This window comes from Dipodomys merriami, unplaced genomic scaffold (genome assembly GCF_024711535.1).
Source record: "Dipodomys merriami isolate MVZ:Mamm:240054 unplaced genomic scaffold, mDipMer1.0.p SCAF_6, whole genome shotgun sequence".
NCBI classification, from domain to species: Eukaryota; Metazoa; Chordata; class Mammalia; order Rodentia; family Heteromyidae; genus Dipodomys; species Dipodomys merriami.
In genome coordinates, this window is record NW_027206179.1 from 59,193,611 (window position 1) to 59,216,264 (window position 22,654).

At 34.2% G+C, this 22,654-nt stretch overlaps 1 protein-coding gene across 3 annotated transcripts in view; it reads right to left on the reverse strand.

The window, feature by feature from the left end:
- Nbea (neurobeachin) overlaps nt 1-22,654 on the reverse strand; it is a 536,577-nt gene that overhangs the window by 262,310 nt on the left and 251,613 nt on the right. For all 3 annotated transcript variants that reach the window (XM_070002976.1, XM_070002975.1, XM_070002977.1), the window contains 2 exons: nt 9,559-9,667; nt 5,405-5,571 (listed from right to left, as the gene is read on the reverse strand). In XM_070002976.1, the coding sequence (XP_069859077.1) occupies nt 5,405-5,571; nt 9,559-9,667 (276 nt within the window). The remainder of the gene's footprint in view (nt 1-5,404; nt 5,572-9,558; nt 9,668-22,654) is intronic.

Sequence of the window (22,654 nt, forward strand, 5' to 3'; positions counted from 1 at the left end):
CTTGAAACATACACCTACAGGACTCTTCAAATTATAGCTTTTCCTCAAGAAAGAAGGAGGACCAACAGTATTAGTTCAAATGTTAAAATATATCAATGCCACTAGTTTCACTGAATGAAATGACAGAAGTAAAAGGATTTTTATGTTAAAATTGAACCTTCTTTTATAAAATGGCAAGTATAATATTACAGAAATAAAATCCCTTTAGATTTAACATGTATTTTTTAACATGTATATGAAAACAACTACCAGCTAGCCCCTAAATTTGGGAAGTTTTAAGTGTGTTGGAAGGGACAGACATTTTTGCATGGCTATAAAATACTAAGTGATACTCCATGGAGAATTTTAATAAAAATAAAAGCAAAAAGATATGAGAAAGTGGGATTAGACTAGATAGAAAATGGCATGGAATGCTACAGAAATCTGTGACATTTGGATTCATACTTTCCTATATGCCGCAGTGTATATTTTCATATAATAGCCAGACTGTTCTTTAATAAAAATAAATCAAGGGTGCTGGTGGTTTGGCTCAAGTGGTAGAGAATCTGACTAGCAAACATGAGGCTCTGAGTTCAAACACCCAGACTATCAAAAAAAAAAAAAAGAGGTAATTCAGATCCTGTTACTCATCTTTTCAAGCTAATTAGGATAAAGTCACAAACCCTTAATATGATCTACAAGAATTAGATCATCTGTTATAAATAGTAACCTCCCACATCATCTTCAAGACATTACTCTCCATTTCTCTCTAAGCTCTTCACCCACTAGTTTCTTTTGCTAATTTTTGAAGTTTGAGTTCTTACAATATATCTCTCCTTAATGGTTTACACTGACCCCTTTGCTAACAATCCCTTAGGTCTTAACATAAACAGGGCTTTTTTCCAAGAAGTATTCTGACTTCCTAATCTAAAATAAATGTCTCTGATATAAGTATTCCTTCAAAGTACTTTGTACGTTTCATTTTCATCTTTGCCACAGTTTGTATTTGTAACTCACTTATTTATCTAGCATCAATTTTTAATCAGATAATAAAGTAAGTTTATTCACCACTGTGATAGCACAAATAAGAGCTCAAGACTTGTCTGTTTGTAAAATGAATAATGGCAATAGATTATACATAGTTTTTTGCATTTCAAAGCTTTTTGCAAGAACTACAGAAAAAAAGAAAAGCAATAAACACATAAACGACTTCTTATGTGTTAGGCATTAGTGTTAAGCATTTTGTACACAATTGTTCTTTTAACACTAAAATAACAATGAAATAGAAGATATTTACTCCATTTAAGCATGAGAATATATTATCAGAAAGGTAAAGCTATTTTTTCAAGATTACACAGCCAATAAATCACACAACCAATCATAGAGCTCTTAGTATTGATTGAAGCTCTAATGTTTTTGTCAAATGCATGTCTGTTTATCATCACCACATCAACAAGGAAGAAATTTATGTGCATTGTTGGAGCATAGTTAAAGCTTGGAGTTTTCAGAGAAGAATATATTTTTTATTTTTTTTTAAATTTAATTGTACAGAGAGTTTATAATTATGTAAGTCAGGTATTGAGCACATTGTTTTTGGACACCTCTTCCCTTTCTCCCAATTTTTTTCCTCCAATCCTCCCCCAAGTTGTACAGTTCATTTTCAACATAGTGTCTAGTATCATCACTGCTGACTTAGTTCACCCTTTGTCCCACCATTTCTATGCTTCCTCCTTTCCTCTCCAAATCAGATAAACTTATGTATAAGACAAAAGCTACAGAAATAAAAAAAAAAAAGTGACTGCAGAGGAAAAACAGGAAAAAAAAACCCCACACAGAGTAAAATAAAAAACCTTTTGTTTCCATTACTTGGAGCTCATTTTGATAAGCATCATTTTATATGCTCATATGCACATAGCTATTGAGCTCAAATTCTATGGGGAAGGCACTTAAAAATATCTGAGCAGATCAGTCAGCAGGGATACCATACAAGTACAACGGGTTGATGGATCTTTCTGAGTGACCACTAGCTACGAATATGCATGGCAGGATGTGAGGTCAGTCAGGCAGCAGGGAAAGAGAAGTGTTTTAATATAGTGTTTTAGGGAAACTGTCAAATATAGTTAAGTGGCCCAGTAAGGTGAATAAAGTGATTAATAGCCACTCTATTGTGAAACCTCAATTTTTAGTTCCCCCTGATAATGTCATAGTCAGGAGGAACTAAGAGTTTATTACCCATAAAAATTATCATAGTGAGAGAACAACAAGGGAAGGGGTAACAATGCTTGATAAGATATCTACTCATTGTCCTCCTCAGGTAACTGTAACCCTTTGTACAGCATCTTTACAATAAAATACAATTAAAAAATCTATTGTATTCTGATCATGATGGCTCATGCCTTTAATTTGGATACTTGGGAAGCTGAGATTAGGAGGACTATGATTCAAGGTTAGCCTGAGTAAAAAATTTGTGAGAACCATTCTCAACAAAAAAATCTGGCACAGTAGAAACAGGCTTCTTATTTTAGCATAAATAGAAGGGTTTGTGATCCAGGCCAACACAGGCCGAAGGCAAGCCCTTATCTCCAAAAAATAACCAAAGTAGTCAGGCACTGGTGGCACATTTCTGTAAGCCTACCTACTTAAAAGGCTGACATTGGGAGGGTCTTAGTTTGAGGCCAGCCTAAACATACACAAATATTCAACTAAAAGCCAAGTACTATGATACACTCTTGTTAACCCAGCTACATATGAAGCTGAGCTCGAGAAGTCTGCAGTATCAAGCCATTCTGGATTAACTAACATGCTTCATCTCAATGGAGGAAGCTGGGTGTGGTGGCTAGCGTCTTCCATCTTAGGTACAGTAGAAAGCATAAAGTTAGGCAGATCATGATCACGTGTAGAAGAGCACAAATAGTAAGACCCTATATTGAAATAATCAGTACAAGACATAACCCCAGGAAATAGATACTTAGGGGCAGCTGGGATCAAGAGGAAAGGGTTGGGGGAGGGGAATGCCGTCAAGAATTTAGTGTATATCCTACAAATTTAAGAAAAGGGTGAGATCAATCAGATATATTGTTTTTATAAACTGCTTTGTCACATGGCAACTTTTTTCAACGACCACTTAAAGATAATATTAAAAAATTTAATAAAAGCAAGGGAAGGGGCAAGTTGGAAGGCAAGAGTTAGACTGTTGAAAGGGGTGACACTGATCAAGGTGTGTTATATATGATATATTCATAAATTGCTTTTTAAATGGCAACTCCTTTTTAAATATAATAAAGAATAAAAAATGTTAAAGGGAATAAGACCTGTGCTTTCAAGATTTGTAATTCAGTGATCCAGTTAGTAGAAAATGATAATAGGTATTAGATAATTGTATGGGCTTTTATTTTCATTTAATAAGCACTAGGAGTTAGTATTTGAAGAAATAAAAAATAACTGGTTCCTTGTAGGTTTCTATCAATCTCTCTGTTGGTATATGCTACATGAAAAAGGATGAACTGACCAATTATCAAAATTTAAGTCTAACATGTTACCACCTGACTGCATGTGACTGCTTCTATGAAGAACCTTTGTCCTCTGGCCACAGAAACTAACTGTGACATTTTGAGGCAGTATCGTCAATCTTATCAACTGAATTATTAGCAAGATTATACAATATTTTTGCATAACAAAGTAAATAATACAATTCAAGAGATATAAATTCTACAGCTGTTCATGCTACTTTTATTCTGCATCGTGGTTAAGTTCCATGTAACAATTTGTCTAAGTTATAATGCTCAATTGTGGTCAAACATCAGTCCATCTGTTGTTGTGAAGGTGTGTTGAGTCAAGATTTATTATCAGTTAATATTAAGTAAATGATAAATGATATTCCTCAATAATGTCACTAGGGATCATCCAATCCAATTTGATAGTCTGAACAAAAACTGATTTTCTATATAAGAAAGAATTTATTTTCTTTTTTGTGAAATAAACTTTTAGTTATTCATTTTTTAAGAGTTTTTTTTTAAGAAAGAATTTATTTTCAAGACTGTGAAACAGAAATCTGGTCTCATTTTCTATCCTGCTCAAATATCCTACTGATTTTGACTTATATAAATATCTTGTATATCTTATTAGTTCAGTGTTTCTCTGGAAAAACTCAATAAAATTACATACTCTGTTTCTGTTTGGACAAGTACTGTATTACATGTAAATTTATTTATTATCCTCCATTATCTTCAGTTAATTCTTTGTAAAATGGAGAAAACTTTGATAAGTATGTTGAATATTAAATAAAATAATTCATGTAAATTTCTAAGTATGGTACATTATACTCAACATATTAGATGCTGATTATTAAGTGCTATTGGTATATAAAACCAAATATATAGTTTGACTGTTTTAAAGCATATTATAATTTTAACTTAAATTAAAAATAATACATTTTTCCTTATCTATCTTATATCAAAGGGCAGTTAGCCAAATCTTTAACAAAAGTACTTCTTCCAAAAGGTAGTTTCATAACAACCAGTCTATACCTAACAAACCATCAAACACTGCCATATTTAATGGCTTCAAATAAGAAATGAGCTGGGCTCTGATGGCTCATTCCTGTAATCCTAGCTACTCAGGAAGCTGAGATCTGAGGATTGCGGTTCAAATCCACCCTGGGCAAAAAAGACTGTGAGACACTTAGCTCCAATTAACCACCAAATAACCAGAGTTGTGGCTCAAAGTGGTAGAACTCTAGCCATGAGCGAAAAAGCTCAGAGACAGTGCCCAGGCTGTGAGTTCAAACCCCACAAAAGACAAAAAAAGTATAAAAATGAAAAATGTCATTAATCTAAATTCAGTGACCTACCTCAATATCAGTTTTCTAAAAAACTAAGTACAAACAAAAAATAATTTTAGGCCCATAACACTTTGGCAAAGAGAGAAGGACAGGGCATTTATAATTCACACATAATCTAATTTGATTTCATTGTACTAAAGTATCATAAATATTCTAATCTGAGATGAAAACTCCTTCCTTAAGCTGCATCTAAAGTCATAAAAGAAAACTTAAAAAGAAAAAGGAAATATAACAGGTCCATAGTAAATGCTTCTATAAGAAAAACTAAGAGTGAAAGAAATCTAATAGCTTTTTATAGTAGTCAAAAAAAACACATTGTATCTTAAATACCCATGTTAGATGATAAGTGCAAAATACTTGCCTGAACAAATTTTACATTATTATACATATTATTACAAATTCAAAATATGCTTCATTAGACCTACTTTAAAATATTCAGATTTTCAAATGAAGATTAGAGCCATTTAAATCAATCACTTTTCTGTATTTTAAACTTGTGGTAAATTGTACTCTATCTATTATAATTAACCCATGGGTTCTTAATTTATTTATTAGGAACTCATATTCTAATTCATTTCAACTCACCTATGAGAGACCGCTCCCCAGGCACCATGTTTATTTGTGAGAATATTGAGAATCTTCTGTTTGAGCTGATTTGCTGTCACATGATCTCGATGTTTAGCAGCACTAATAAGATGGTCACACATTTTTTCCTCCTCCCTCCTGTCAGCAGCATACTGAGCACACTGAGACTGAAAAGAGAGAACAATAATGTGCAATGAGGCACATATTATAATAAAGTCATGGTACCTATCTTTAAGGCAAAGGGCAAGACCTATTCATCTTTATTTTTTATTGTATTTTATTGTAAAGATGCTGTACAGAGGGTTTACAGTTACTTGAGTAAGGCAATGAGTACATTACTTGTTGATCATTGTTACCCCTTCCCTTGTTGTGCTATTCATCTTTAAAAACTCAAATAATGTGCTCTTTTCAAAGTATGTGTGCGATATTTTGGATAATGTTAGAGTAATAACTTTAGAGTTTCACTCTTGAAAATACGATTTTAATGTCTAAAATTAATCATCTTACAAAAAAGGTTTACTAAAAATATAGATCTGCTTGTTACTAATATGATGTGTCTCACTTAAAATAAGACATGCTCTGGATAATTTAAAGACAAAAAAATATCATTTAAGTTACAATTTTCCACTTATCAATGCCAATATACAACACAAGAAAAAAGCAACTTATAAATTTAGTACCCTGGGTTTTTAATTCTCACTTTATACAATTGCACTTAGTTCTGTTATCAAAAGGAAGAGCTGACAAGGTTTCTAACATTCCATCTAATGCTAATTTTATGTTTCTAAAGTGTTTCCTGGGAATTATTTCTGTTTTTTAATCTTTGCTTTCCAATAATATTCTACTGTCATGTCAGCTAGCTGTATTTATGTTTTATTTTTATAGTAGTCTGTATATAGTATTGGTAATACTGCTGATCAACGGAACACTTTGTGTATCAAAACTTTCAACATGAACTTGAAAAAAAGAATCTTTTAAATAATCTTTCAATCTTTCCTTTTGTGGTATTCAAATTTTAATCCAGAGCCTTATACTTTCTAGGTAGACATATTACCTCTTGAGCCATGTCCCAAGCTCCTCAATTTTTTTTCCAAGCTACTCAATTTTAATTATTTTTAATTTAAGGTCTTGCTTTTTGCCAGGATGGCCTAGATCTCAATTCTCCTGTTTATGCTTTTTGCCACAGCTTAGGTGTCAGGCATAGATCATTACACCAAGTTTTCCTATTGAGACTGGGTCTTTGGAACTGGATGGCCTGGAACTGTAATTGTCTCTATTTCAGCCTCCTGCATAGCCGGAATGACAGGAACACAATATCACATCTAGCTTGTTGGCTGAGATTAGTGTGTATTTTTGCCTGTGGGGTGTCTTAATTTTCTGTGTGTGCTGGTACTGGGGCTTTAATACATGGGCCATAACTCCAGCATTTTGGTGGTTTAACTGGACGTAAGAATTCTCATAGATTTTCCTACCTAGACTGACTTCAAAGTGAGATCCTCAGAACTCAGCATCCTTGCAAATGTGACCAAATGACACTCAGATTCACATGAGCGTTTTGCATGGGGTTGCCTTTCTGGAAACGTGATTCTTGAAATCTCAGCTCCCACAAGAATTATAGAAATGCAGCCATTTCACCAGGCTATAAGTTTAATTTTATGGTAGTTTTCATACATATTAGCTTGACTATAGATTAGCACTAACAAATGTGTAATACATGTAATGCAACTAGAAAGAATAAAGTCTCATACATCTGAGAAAATATATGTAACTATTCCCTTTCATCATTTCTATGGAAACAAAAAAAATCTATTTCATGGTATGTACTTAAGCATATTCCTTCTATCTACTGAAATGGACTACTGCTACAAGTCATCTCTTTTTAAAGTAAACCTAAAGTAATCTAAGAAGGATTAATTCATTTTCCAATTTATCTTTTTGTATAGGGAATCACCAATTAGTACAAGGATCTGCCTCAGTAATGAGGTTAATATTTCATTAGCTCATTGGAGAGTAAAATTAAAATTTCATTTTTCTTTCTTAAGAATTACAATAACTAACAAAAAAGCTTAACTGTTAAATACCCATGTTAAATTACATAGGCTTTTCCTCTTAATTACAGGCTTAAATAGAGGACAGAGAAGCTCATCAAAAAATCCTAGCAAAGCTTACATACATGATTTTTGTAAAATCTCTTGGAATTTACAAGTCAAATGGCCATCCTAAAAGCAGATTTATACTACATTATATATGATACATATATCTAATCTTAAAAACACGAATTCTTCATGTTCCCTTCAAAACTTATTATCCCTAGCTGTGCATGAGTAATGGGACTGTTCTCAACACTTAACGGATGAAGGTTATGGTGACAAAATATTGAAAAATATTTTAGTTTTTCAATAAATAATATACAAACGTGTAAGTAGATCACAAACAACAAGCAAATAAGCAGAATACTGATGGTATTAAAAATGCATTACAGGGGCTGGGAAGGTGGCTCAGTGGTAGAGTGCTTGCCTTGTATTCATGAGGCCCTGGGTTCAATTCCACAGTACCACATAAGCAGAAAAAAGCCAGAAGTGGTGTTGTGGCTCAAGTGGTATAGCACTAGCCTTGAGCTGAAGAGCTGAGGGACAGTGCCTAGGCCCAGAGTTCAGGCCTCATGACCGACAAAAGAAATTCATTAGAGCTGAGAACCAGCAGTTTCACATCTGTAATCCTAGCTACTAAGGAGGTTGAGATTTGAGGATCAAGGTTTGAAACCAGACAAGGTAAGAAAATCCATGGGAATCTTGTTTGGAATTAACCACCAAAAATTCAGTAGTGGAGCTGTGGCTCAAGTGGTAGAATGCTAGTCTCGAGCAAAAAAGCTCAGGGACAGCACCCAGGTCCTGAGTTCAAGCTCGATAGCCTGCACACATACTTATATAAAAAAATGTGTTGGAGCTGGAAAGCAATTAGGAAAAAAAATATCTAAAAGACTCCCTGAGGGTCAATAAAAAACAAGACTGAAAAAAGGTCCCCAGCTGTCCCTTTTGGTTAGATATGTGTTAAAGCTCAGGATTCATATATGGCTGCTTGAAAAATCTATTTCAGATCTTTCATAGGACAAATAGTGACCAGCTTCTATCTAAACTAAATATCCTGATTTTAGTGGAAACATAATTGCCTCAAAATTGATCCTATAGGGAATTCAGTTAACATTCTACATTTTATTAAGTTAAAAGGTATTTGAATATTCTTATTTTGTGAGTTCTGACATGTCTTATAACTAAGCATATCCCTCAAAGACTTTAAAATACTGAATGATAATTCTGAAAATACGCAATGTTTTTCATTGGTAAAGTGATAGGTAATTTTACTTTAATAAACCTTTGTCATTATACCTTTATCGAGGTTTAAAATATCTAGTATATTTTTTTCAAATAAGGTTTCTCAATTTCATGAGACAAATGTCTGCTGTCACCTCTGACCAATGAAGCAGAGGCTCCATGTGTATGAAAGTGACAACTATTTTATTGTTTCATGCTATTCAGCTAGCTAGGTCAGAGATCACCAGACATAAAAGAACAACTCAACAAAACTGGAATTGTGTGTTATGATTTCTAGCCACACCACATGTTTGGTATGTGGATCAAGAAAATAAATTTGTATTTATTACTGCCAACACCAGTGGGAGTCCAGTGCTGACCATCAGGTCATCAAATATCTCTGACACGTGTTGTGTTGAAGACTGAACTCAAATGCTGAATAAGTGCTACATGTAAAAATTTGAAATCAGGAGATTTATTGAATTGCATGATTGGGTTCATAAAACAATATCATGGACATATCTATTTAGTGGTGTATTAACTTCCTCTGGCTTAAAACTACAGTAACTGGATTATAAATTTTTATTTGCCTTTATTTTAAGAATAAGTTAGAAGAACTTGAGTCTACCAATTAGCCTCATGGCAGAAAGGATTTCTTCCTTTCATGATCAAAATGGAAATAAACTAGTGCTCTTTTTAAATTTACTAAAGATTTTAATAATAGTACCTAAAATATGTTGCATTCAGAAAAATTTTCTCAGAAATTAAATTTATGTAAGGTGATAAGAGTGATGATTGATTTGCAACAGGAAAGTACAATTTAATCTATTCCCCAAACCTTACCTCAAATTCTGCATGTTTATGTACATCCTCAGCTCTTTGTCTGTTCAAAATAAACTCTGCTTCATTTGCAACACGAACTATATGGTCCTTCATAGCATGGCACAACAATCTAAAAAGAAAAGTACCTTTGGAGTTAATTCCTTGGATAGCTTTGGTTAGTCCAGTTTTCTTCAATAATCAAATTTTATTATTACAAATACTGATCCATAAATCCCAGATTAAATCTATATTATATAAAACTAATGTATTTTAATTTATAGTTCCATCTGTTGACAATGCCTCTGTTAAACAGTCATAAATAGATGACTTGGTTCCTGAAAAACAGTTAACACAATGAAAATGAAGGATTTCTATGGATACTTTACAGTGTCTATAAACAATGCAATTCAACACCGTAGAAACAAACTTTCCAACTTAAACTGGATATTTCATATTAAGAAGTTTGCAGAATTGATCCTCATTTGTATTAGTACGGATGATAGGGCTAAATGATAACTAAAATTTCTTTAAATGTTGAAAGTACAATTCTAAGTAAAACTACACTAATTTTTTAAGCAAATGCAATGAGACAAAAATTCTTCAATTATGTTAGTTATTGGAATACTTCAATTACTTTTAAAATGTGTAATAAATTACCTAGAGCATCCCCTCACTACATCCTTTGTCCACTAATTTCTTTCTCTCTTTTTCTTTTTGGTTGGTCATGGAGCTTGAACTCTGAGCCTGGGCACTATCCTTGAGCTCTGCAGCTCAAGGCTAGCACTCTACCACCTAAGCCACAGAGCCATTTCTGGTTTTCTGGTGGTTAATTGGGGATAAGAGTCTCATGGACTTTCCTGCCTGAGGCTGGCTTCGAACTGCAATCCTCAGATTTCAGCCTCCTGAATAGCTAGGTTTAACAAGCATGAGCCACTGGCGCCTGGCTTGTCCACCTGATTTCTAACTTTAATGGACCTACAGAGTTGTTCATTCCTTGAGTTCCTTTCAGTCTTTAAAAATGTAGAAAAATTGTTCAATTCAAACCTCAAAGAGATATGACAAAGTAAACAGAACTCAAGAAACAAAGGAGTTTTTTTTTTAAATTTGTTGGATTGTTTTTAGAAGACTCTATGTTCTTGACCCCACTTACGGTTTATACATGTGCACATATGAGGTAAGCTAGGAGAAGGGCACAGAATAAGAAGGAAACAGGTGATAAAATATAGCAGAGGGACCCATCAGCCGCACTAGGCATTGATGAAAGTGAACTAAGCAACTCAAGGGCAGCAATGGGAGGGAAGGAATGAGAGAGAAAGAAGGAACAGCTTACACTAAGCAAAAGGAAAGAAATGTACATATCATCCATTTGGAAAAAATAGTTGTATTGTCAAAGTTTGTAGAATTCACAAGCTTTATAGACCATGATAATGATAATTTGCTTTGTGAAGGTTAAAATGTGTTTGTGACTTTAGCTAAGTATCACTATCTCACAATATTGTGAAATTTATATAATCACTTAATCTCAATAAATTTTTTTTGTTATTTCTTTTTTTATTTATTTTTTAATTTAATTTTATTTTATTTGTGAACATACTGTACAGAGGAGTTACAATTACATGGGCAGGATAATGCGTATATTTCTTACCAAGCATTGCAGCCTCCTCCTTTGTTTACCCTTCACATCCCTTCCCAGCCTCCCCCCTCCCCCCATCCCAATCCTTCTCCTTCCCCCCCTTCCCCCCCCACCCCTGCACCGACTTTGTAAAGCTCGTTTTGGACATGACAACTTGTACTTCTCATTGTTGCAACAGGTAATCTCAATGAATTTTAAATAATGTGCAAAAATTATAAATATATATCTACCACCTTAACTTTCTCATAGTAGCTGTTCCTAGTTTTTCTACTTAGCAACTGTTGTTGGAGATACCTTCACATTTTGCACAAAGAAAAACTCATCCTTCTTTTGTAACATGTGACAGAAGTTATTTTAGAGATGGCTGCTTCAGTATTTTCTACATCATATATTCTTTTTTCAGTGTTACTTTGTCTTCATTCTATCTAAAAGTGGAGTCTTCATTCTTCTTAGGGGCTTGCCCTGTGACTTAATATACCCAACAGAATGCAATATGAGTGAGGCAAGCAACTTTGATTTTTCTTGTCATATATTCTCTTGGGACTCTACTACCATGCTGCCAGAAACCCACAACACACTTAGCTGAGCCCAGTCAATGAGAAGTAAGAGAGAGAGAACTGATTGTTGTACTAGATAATAAAGAAATTGATATTGATTGTAACAACTATTTCCAAACCATTTACTAAAGGCTATCGAATAAACTAGGTAATTTACATATAGTCCTTAATTTTCACAAATCCTCAGTAGTAAACAATTGTTTTCATTATTGAACAGATGAAACTAGTAGTCAGAATCTTGTCCCACATCATAATTTTTTAAACTTTTCATGATTTTAATTTTTCATTCATCTTGACTAAATAGAAACATTCTAAAAGACATATAGTTCTTAATTTTTTATATTTTATATTTTTATTTTTGGTCAGTCATGGGGCTTGAACTCTGGGCCTGGGCACTTTCCTCAGCTCTTCAGCTCAATGTGAGCACTTTACCTCTTGTGCCACTTCTGGTTTTCTGGTGGTTTTATTGGAGATAAAAGTTTCACAGACTTTCCTGTCTGGGCTGGCTCTGAACCGTGATCCTCAGATCTCAGTCTCCTGAGTAGCTAGGATTACAGATGTAAGCCGCCGGTGCCCAGCTATCGTCCAGTTTTTATCTCCCAAAATTATAATATAAAGTTTTATTTCCAAAAGTACAATTGTTTATTTTTATGGCCTCTTCATGAATCATCATTCTCTTCCTTGCTCAAACTGTCATACTTTTTAATCTGAATGAGAGATGTTTCAATATTTGTATTTATTAAACAGTAACTCATGGTAATGTCTTTCATAGTCTTTACTACATTCTATTTAAGTATGGTAAATTTGTCTTCTTTACTAATAAAAATAATCAAGGCAAAGAAAAAAAATCATTATATGTCTGTCTTTTTCACTCAAGGTGCCACTCTACCACCTGAGCCATACTTTCTCTTTCTCATTATATATTCTGATATTTGCAATTACTGATTAAAAATAACCTTTAAAATCTACCCATGACTTTTAGGTGAGTCTAATTATATTTCATTTGTTTGATTTTCTTATGTACTAAAGTTGACTTATAGCAATGTTTTAGTACTTTTTCTATTAATGAACTATTTTTTGGCATCTTCCACATAACCTGATAAGGGAGAGAGTGTTTTCTTTATTTCAGGAGATAAATCACTATATCTATCTATCTATCTATCTATCTATCTATCTATCTATCTATCTATCTATCTATCTATCTATCTATCTATCTATCTTTCCCCTAAATCAATGTCTGGTTTACCATAAATAATTGCTTGAGGATGAGATCTGGCTTAAATAATGATTCTGTCTCCCCAGGACCAAGTAGAAATGATTCTAGCAATATGTTAAAGACATCTCTATGCCTTGCACAGTGTTAAGATAGGCTGAGATTCCTGGAAGCACACAGCAGTGATCTTTCCAATCACTTCAGAAATACAGGGGCTCATTGCATGATAATGTTTGCTTTCTCTTTTTCCACAGCAGTGCATTGAATTAAGAATTCAAAAAAGATAGAAATTCATGAGATCAACAATTATATGCTAATTAAATTACATACTCCTCAATAACTAATAGGCTAAAGAAGAAAACATAGGAAAAATTACATAATCCTTTGAAGAGAATGAAAAGAAAATAAAACTTACAGAATACTATAAAAGCGGGGTTAAGATAGATATTTATAACTCTAAATACTTAACTTTAAAAATAAGAATAAGAACTAACTCAGGTCATTATCGAAACCTTTCAACTAGACAAACCACAATAAAGAAAAAATTAGTAATTCCAAAAGAGGCATGTGGTAGGAAATAATAAAGATTAGTAAATACAGTATGGAATAGTAATAAAGATTAAGTGGAATTTTATTCTTTTACAAGATACTCAAAATTAACCAAGTATTAGCTAAAATGACAAAGAAAAAAAAGGCTCAAATGAGTATAACAATGTGACCGTTATTGCTGACCTTATAGAAAAGGATTGTAAGAAAATACTATAAAACTTCTTAAATTAGATAACTTAGAGAGATGTGAAAAATCCTTAATGATGTAACATTACACTTAAGATAATCTGAATATTGTTTCAACAAAGAATGACACCTCCCCATTTGTTAGGACATAGAAAGATTTGGGAAAAAGTTATATTAAGTGAAGTAAGCCAGGCTCAAAGAAACATAGGTCCCATGGTTTCCCTTATCTGCAGTAACTAGTATATATCTAGGACAAGCAGAAAAGGTCAAAAGCTATGTATGTATGACCATATAAGATGAAACTAAATGAAGTGAACCTCAAGATAGGGACACAAGAGGTTCTATTTTTCTTGCTATTGTTTCTAATGTACTTATAATGTACTATGTCATTTTTTTGTTTCTTTTGTATGTTCTTCCCCTAAGATAACCCCTGTTTTCACTGTATTTGATTCCAGTGCCCTGCATCTTGTATATACATTTTTCTAATTTGGGGAGGGGAAGGGAAATAACAAAATGCTGAAATAAGGATACAGGTTGACCCATTGTAACAATGAGACATACAAGACACTCTGATGAACATGAACTTTATTAACTTCAGGAGGGGGGTGGGAGGGAGGAGTGGGGGTGGTGGGAAGGGAAGGGATGGCAGGGGAAAATCAAACAAGGGGGTAAGAATGTTCAATAGGAAATGTACTCATTACCTTACTTACATAACTGTAACCGTTCAGTATCTTTACAATAAAAGTATATACTAAAAAATAATTTGAGTAAGTTTAAAATAATTCCAACAAAAAATATGAGTATGCATTTTCCCTTGTGAAAACTGTCAAACACTTTAATTTTTTTTTTTTTTTTTTTTGTTGGTCGTTGGGCTTGAACTCTGGGCCTGGGCGCTGTCCCTCAGCTCTTCAGCTCAAGGCGAGCGCTCTACCACTTGAGCTACAGCGCCACTTCCAGTTTTCTGGTGGTTTATTGGAGATAGGAGTCTCACGGTCTCTCCTGACCGGGCTGGCTTTGAACCGCGATCCTCGGATCTCAGCCTCCTGAGTAGCTAGGATTACAGGCGTGAGCCACCAGCGCCCGGCACTTGAAGTATAATTTAAAGTATGTTTTCCCCCAAACTTTTCTAAGACAGGAAGGAATGTAGTACTATGCTATTAAGCTAGTATTAAATGAATATCAGACCTGGATAAAGACTCCTTTGTACAATTACTTAAAGGTAAATATAATATTAAAAACAAACAAAAAAGAATTTGAAAAACTACTAACCAGAATTGACAACCTAATGAGTACAGCTTCATAAAACTTACAAATCTGTGGACAGGTCTTTGTTGTTGTTGTTTTTGATGTACTATTTGTTTTTTTTTTTGTTTCCTTTGTGTGTTCCTCCCCCTATGGTATAACCCCTGTTGTCACTGTACTTGATCTTGGTACCCTGCATCTTGTATATACATTTGTCTAATTTGGAGAGGGGAAGGGGAATAACAATGCTGAAACAAGGACATAGTATGACCCATTGCAACAATGATACCCACAAGACAGCATATTGGAAATGAACTTTACAATTTTGAGGGGGGGGGAGAGTGAGGAGTGAGTGAGGGGGGAGGGAAGGGATAGTGGGAGAACATAAGGAAAGGGGTAATAATGCTCAACAAGAAATGTACCATTGCCTTACTCATGTAACTGTAACCTCTTTATATAGCATCTTTACAATAAAATCAAATTTAAAAAAACTTACAAACCTTCGGAATACAGATGCAGAAATCCTCAACAAATGCTGGCAAGCTAATGTGGTACCATATATAAAGATTAGGTTGGTTTTCTACATGGAAGTGAATCCATGTAATACACCACAGTGATGGAAGGATGGAGAGTGGGCACATAAATGTTTCTCTTTGTAGATAATATTCAGTACTGTTTAGTGATAATTACAAAAATAATTCAAGTAACAGAAGTAAACTTTCTCAGTCTGAAAAATTGTATTAACACAGAGAAAGAGAGAAACAGAGAGAGAGAAAGACAGAGAATATCACAACTAGCATTATGTATACTTGAGAAATAGTGAATATATCACACATTCAGAACAAGATCCAGAAGCAAATCTTAATTGTCCATTCTTACCAGTGCTATTGATCATTGTAATTGTGAGGTTCTTGATAAGGAGATTAGTTAAAAACAAGAATTTAAAGATTTACAAATTGTAAAAATATAAGTAAAAGTCTCAAGTTACTGAAAAAAATTACCTTTTTTAATCAATCCCTAAAATTAATAGATTCACCAATTGAAGTATAGAAAATCGAAGGATATATAAAAATTGCATGCATATCTATATACTAGAAATGAAACAACTAAAACAAAATAAAAGAACAGTGCGATTTGCAATGTTATTAAAGAGTGCCAGGCACTGGTGGCTCATACCTAAACTACTTAAAAGGCCAAAAACTAACAGTTCTAGGTTTTTGAGTGGCTTGAGGTGGAATGCCACCTATGAGCAAGCAACACGATGAGGCACTGAGTTCAAACCTTAGTACTGCCAAAAAATTGTTATTAAATAATGGAGAAATTAAATAGTATTATAAAGTAATGCACTTGCTATGTAAAGCAATATGGAAGAATTGTCTCATAAGCAAGCAATTCTACCTGTTTTTATACAAAAAGAATTGAAAGCAAGGAGAGATAGAAAACATTGTGTGAGCCAGGTCTCAGTGGCTCACACTTATAATCCTAGTTACTCAGGAGGCTGAGATCTGAGGATTACAGTTCAAAGCCAGCCTGGACAGGAAAGTTATCTCCAAGTAAGCACCCAAAAGCTGGAAGCAGAGCTGTGGCTCAAATGATGGAGTCTAGCCTTGAGCCAAAAATGCTCTGGGACAGTTCCTAGGCCCTGATTTCAAGCCTTCTAACATATATGTTTTGAATACCTATCCTTACAGCTGCATTTTTATAGTAGCCAAAAGGCCAAAGCAAGTATCCATTGACAGATGAATAAACACATCATGGTGTGTACATACAATGGAATGTAAAATAACGAAATTCTAATACATGGATTCTAATAGCATGGATAAAACTTGAAGACATTATGCTAACCAAAGTAAACTAGCCATAAGAGAACACATACTACGTGATTCCACTCATCTGAAGGCCCTAGAACAAAGTTGTAAAGACAGAAGGTAAAATGGTGATTGTCACATGTTTGATGGGAAGAGAAATGTATTGGAGCAGAAAATGAAGGACTAAAAAAAAATATGGAATTGAAGAACTCGACATGAGAAGTCAGGAGCTTATTTTTGCCTGGATGGGACTCAAGAAGAGGAGGGACAGCAGCAAAGACAGGGGATTATGATCTGAAAAATGACCAAAATCTAAAGATTTAAGAAGTATAGCCACTCATGGCTAGTGGAGTTACTTTCTCAAGTAAGCTAGAATTAAAGATCTCCTGATTTAAAAAGTCAAAGAATTGTGTGAGCTATTATAAATGGCTTTTCATGTGAATAACGAAGTAACTGAGGATGATAGAAGGATGCCTACTCATTGTCAATAAAACAATATAGTTTATTTGTCATACAATTCAAAATACCAGCAAAGGACAGACTTTCCAATAATTGACATATTTACTCTGTTGTGTCTATGTGCTTTTTGCTACACAATCCTTACCCCATTCCTATGTCTTTGTACTTTGCCATGCACTGCTTTGTTCCCGGGAATGGTACCTATTAAACAACCAGACCATAAGCCTTTTCCTTCCTGCTGTCTCCTGCTAATCCATTTATGTTTTGTAATCTGCACTAATTTGCCCATATTAGATTTCTTCCTGATTTCTTCAGACTTCAGCATGAGCTAAATAAAGACATTGAATCAAATACCCCTCTATCTCACATGTCCACTCTCTTTTAAAGTCTATCTAAAAGATATAAGCCAGAAATTTCACTTAAAGTTAATATACAGTTTATACTATGGTCCTTCTCTATTTTTCCACTCTCCCTTCCTTTTCTCTCTCCCACTCTTCCACTTCTCTCCCTCTCCTCCCCTCCTCCTATTAGAGCACATCAAAATGAAACAACCATGTATAACTAATTGATGTTAATAAAAATGCAGAAAAAGAATGAAAATAATTATAAATATTATCATGCTGGCATGAGGTTAGGCAATGTCTAAGGATGAATGCAGAATACTGACATCTGCAACTAATATTACCTATATTCGAGTTTTCCATCTCACCCTTCAGACATGTATACTTTTTCTTATATTTTAGAACACATTTGACTTGTTAAGTGTATATGTAAAACTACTGTATATTTTTGATGGATTGTACTGAAACAGTTTTCATTTTAATATGTATTTCATTTGATATGAGCACAGTCATTCTAGCTTGAGTTCTGTTTGCATGGACAGTATTTCCCCATCATTTTCCTTTCAATTATTTCTGTGTTTTGTTTGATAGTTGGAATTATCTGTTGGTATGCTAGTTTAATTTTATTTTAATGCTATTAATTAAAAAAGTTTCAAGAAATTTAATGTAATTCTCAGCATCAGTTCCTGAAATATATAACATTAATATTAAAGTAATTGTAAAAAGGCTAAATACCAAACAGATATTTTGCTTTTTTTCTTTTTAAGATAAATCTAGATGATATGTCACATCAAAATATTTGTGTTTTTAATCTAATGTGTTTGTTGTAGATAGGCATAGTTGAATCTTAAGAAAAACATTCTATCTGACTTTTTGTTTTAACAATGATTTGTTTCACTTACTTGTAGTGTAGTCACACATATATGACAAGGAAAGACTTAATCTTGTCATTTTGCTATTTATTTTCTATGTAATATGAAAATATACTTTTTAAAAATAATATCCTCTGTTCTTTGTGGTAATTTATCCATGTTTTACTTTTCTAGTAATTACTCCTTGAATTGCAATTGATACCTTATCCGACAATCTAGTTGGATTAATACAAATTTAATCTAATAGTAAGAGAGCTTTACTTCCTTATATCTGCCTTTGTCTACTATATTAGAATGTTATCACTGTCATAGATTATTATAGATTTTATTTTCATTGTATATCCCAAATGTAGCCACTCCCATTAGCCTCCAGCTCACAGTTTCACTTTTATTTGAAAATATGTATGATATATTATTTCTTCTTCCATAATTAAAGGCAATATGTCAGATAACTTTGTTCTGTATCTTGCTCCTTTTTCAGTACTGATATAATTTTCAGCAAGTTATGTACTTCGAAGTTTATCCTATAAAATGTGGAAAATTTTATATATGAGAATTAATTAGAAACATACAAGCCCAGGTTGAACAAATGATCAATATGAAAAATAGCAGTCCTCTACTGTACCGATAGTCCTACTCTCCATCTGTTGTTCTTGGTGCATGATGATACAACCAGACAAATGCCTCATCACAATACAGACACAAATGCACACAGGAAATCAGGAAAGTGCAGACAATGTTGGTGCAAATGGTCCATAGTGATATGTGACCATATCAGTATGGAATTCTGGATAAACCATTTCTAGTCTTGGTATCAGGAAGACCAATCAGGGGAACAACTCAGTGACTCCAGGATATAGTTCTCTAGCTATAACTTTTACTTAGAACTGAAGTTATTGATTTTTACGGGTTCTGGAAATGAACTCCTGCAGTCTAGGACAACCTAGGTTGGTCTCTTGGTGCATAAGTGTCTCAGTTCAGCTTGAACCAACTAATTATAAAATAATAATAAAGCAGTCCATAATATCCATGGATCAAATAGGTTAGGGATTTGTGCAGGAAGGTCATGTGGAGGAGAGATGGTCCAGGCCCTGTTTGTTTATATGATTAAGTTGCTTGAATTTCTCTTTTTTTGAACTTTTTACCTTTATATCAATACCATACTACTGTTGTAGCTTTAGGACAAGTCTCAAAATCAACTTGGTTCTTTTATGTTGGTATTTTCATATAAAATTTCAAATCAGCTTGTCAATTTTCACAATACACAAAACAAAATCTCTAATACCTGCTGGAATTTTTATTACGATTATGTTGAATATATCAGTGTGAGGCAAAATATCTTAACAAAGGTTGGTCATTGTATATAAATACAGTATGTCTTTGTACTATGCTTTTGTATATTTTAATAGTGCTTATATTTTTATTTCATTATCTGTTATAAGCGTTACCATAGACTTTGAATAGTAATCTTGTATCCTGTCACTTTGCTGAACTCATTATTTATAATGCCCCTTTCAAGGTATCTTAGGATTTTTTTCTTTCCCAAATAAACGGGATAAGTCAAATGCAGGACAGAAGTGGTGAGTAAAAACATTTTTGCCTTTTTTTTTTCTTCTTTGCAGAAAGCATGTCTTTCACCATTAAGTAAGATGTTAGATATGTTTATACAGATGTCACTTTTACTGAAACTTCAATTTAAGTTCTACTTCAGTGAGATTTCTTATTAGTAGGTATTTCCATATCTAATACATTTCCTACATTCATGAAGATGATTGCATATGGTTATACTTCTTCTTAGTCTGATGATTGAGTGTGTTTGACTGATAAACAACATAGCATGCTATTACATCTATGCATCTTAAGAAGAAATATTTCTTATACATGACATAATTTTTATAACCATGACGAAAAACCTTGCTAAAGATTCTTCATAGATGTTCACAATGAATACATCATGAACTTCAATTCTTGAAATTTCTTTAAAGTAGGTATCAGGGTTCAGAGGTTTTGTAAGATGAGTTATAAAATGTTGCCTCCTCCTTCTGAAAGAATTTTTATTTTGTTTTTGTTTTATTACAATATTTGTATTATCTTAAAGTAGTTGTACAAAAGCCTTGCCATTCAGGGAAGCAGAGGAAGATGGAGGAGAAAGTTTTAGCATTCCAGTGATAAGTCCAAGGCTAGAGAGTCACACTAATGTGCCATCATAGTATAGAGTTTATCTAGAGAGGAAAAATTCAGGAAGCTTGGTTAAGGAAACAGATTCAAGCATTTGCCAGTGTTTGAAGCAGCTGTGGTGGCTGCTAGTGTGGTCACCATATAAACAGACAGAACCTGGGACAATGGCACCAGAGATGATGTGCAAGGGGATTCTACTTACTGCCAGCAAGAAATGACAGGGAGCGGAAATCTTCATCCTGCTGACCACAGACAGTTGCAGACCGTGGATGGCCCCCAAACCAAGGTTAAGTCATGAAGTCATCTACAAGACATCTACAATACTCTACAAGACATCCTCACTCCTTCTCACAGAAGGGGGAGGTTGGGGGGGGAAGGTAGCCCCTCCTGTACCACAAGAGAAGAACTCCATCTTTGATACTGACAAAGACCCTGCCAGAGAACCTAGAACATAACTCAGGACTTGGAAGAAGACAATAGGAGCCACTCAACAGGACAAAGGAACCTGACTTGCTGAGCTCAGCTCCAGCCCTGGGGAAAGTTGCTCTTCCCAGGAAGAAGGAGCTCTGCTCAAGAAGTGATTTTCTTCACTGAGTAAACAGAGCCAGATGCTGCCCCACCCCACTGCAGCATGGCAGCAGACCCTGTTGAAAGAGGGTTAAAGAAAAACAATTGGAAACTCAGTAAATATAAATTCTGAAAATGTCTCCAGGCTGGGCTACTGCCCAGCTAGCGCCTCAGGGAAAAGCTACTAATTACTGAGAGGCCTCAACCCCACCCACAAGGAAACACAAGAGATACTCAAAAGCAGATCATCCTCCCACTGAAGAGCCAGGACCAGGGTCACAAAGTCCCTGGCAAGGCAGAGTTTCACCCTGTCTGCTCAAACAAACTTATTTAAGAAACCAATCAAGCCCCAGGCAAACCAGAGACTTCACCAAGAGTCTGGTTATGGACACAGGGGAGACACAGATCCACCCCTTCCCTCCCCCCCCAAATCAAAGAACTCTGTTTTCTATGTAATTAAAATTAATTTTTTTCTATTATTTTCATTATTTTTATACTTTTTTTCTTTTCCCTTTTGGTCCTTTTTTTGTTTGTTTGCTTTACTTAATTGCTGTTCTGTCCATCCTCAGATATATTCTCATCTTCAATTATTGGACCTTATACTTCATTGCGTGCATATTTGATTCAGATATCGATTACTCAATTCACAAACACTCAGCCTTAACTCCTTTAATTGTAGTACTATTTCTTTATACTTATATAATTTTAAGTGTTTCATTTTTAAATTTTTAAATTTTCCTTTTTCTTTATCTTTCTTGTTTCTTTCTATCCCTTTCTTCTCTCTGAATTTAGGTCCTGGTAATATTCCCTCTCTCTGGCTCTCTCCCCACATTACTTTAATCTTATTTTCTCTCACAATATTCCCTAAGCCCATTAATTTCTGGTCTGTTGACTCCTTCTTTGATTTTCTTAGTCCCTTGATCTCTAGTCATTTTTTGTGGAATCAGACTGTATTCATTGAACTAGATTGTGTCTGTACTCATTTTGGCTGCATTAATCAATCTGTGGAACTACAGGGCTCTGATGCTTGCTTTAAAACAGTGTTATAGTGTGGAATTGGTTTTGTTTTCATACCCAAGTAGGTAGAACAAGCCAGAGAAACACAAGAAAAATGGCAAGTCCAGGTATCTCAACTCCACTCATGATAATCAGGAAACAGCAGAAGGAAAATATTGGAAGCTTGCAAAAGACTCTGTATGAGTATGATAGGGAAATGCATGAGCATGATGTGGCTTACCAAAAATTAAACAGGAATTTTGCCAGAGTGAGGAGACTAATCAATGATTAAGAGGAATTTTGTGAGCGGGATGAGAATATAAAAGATTAATAGAAGCATTCATGGAATCCACAAACAGAAAGCTGGAGGAATCCATGGAGGCCACAAAGGGAATGCTGAATAAGCCCAACCGAATGAAAGGGAGCCCAATGAAACCATAACCAATCTACTAAGGGATTTGAGAATGAACACTGAAAACCAAATTAAGGAGGTAAAGAAGTCCAAACAAGATGTAA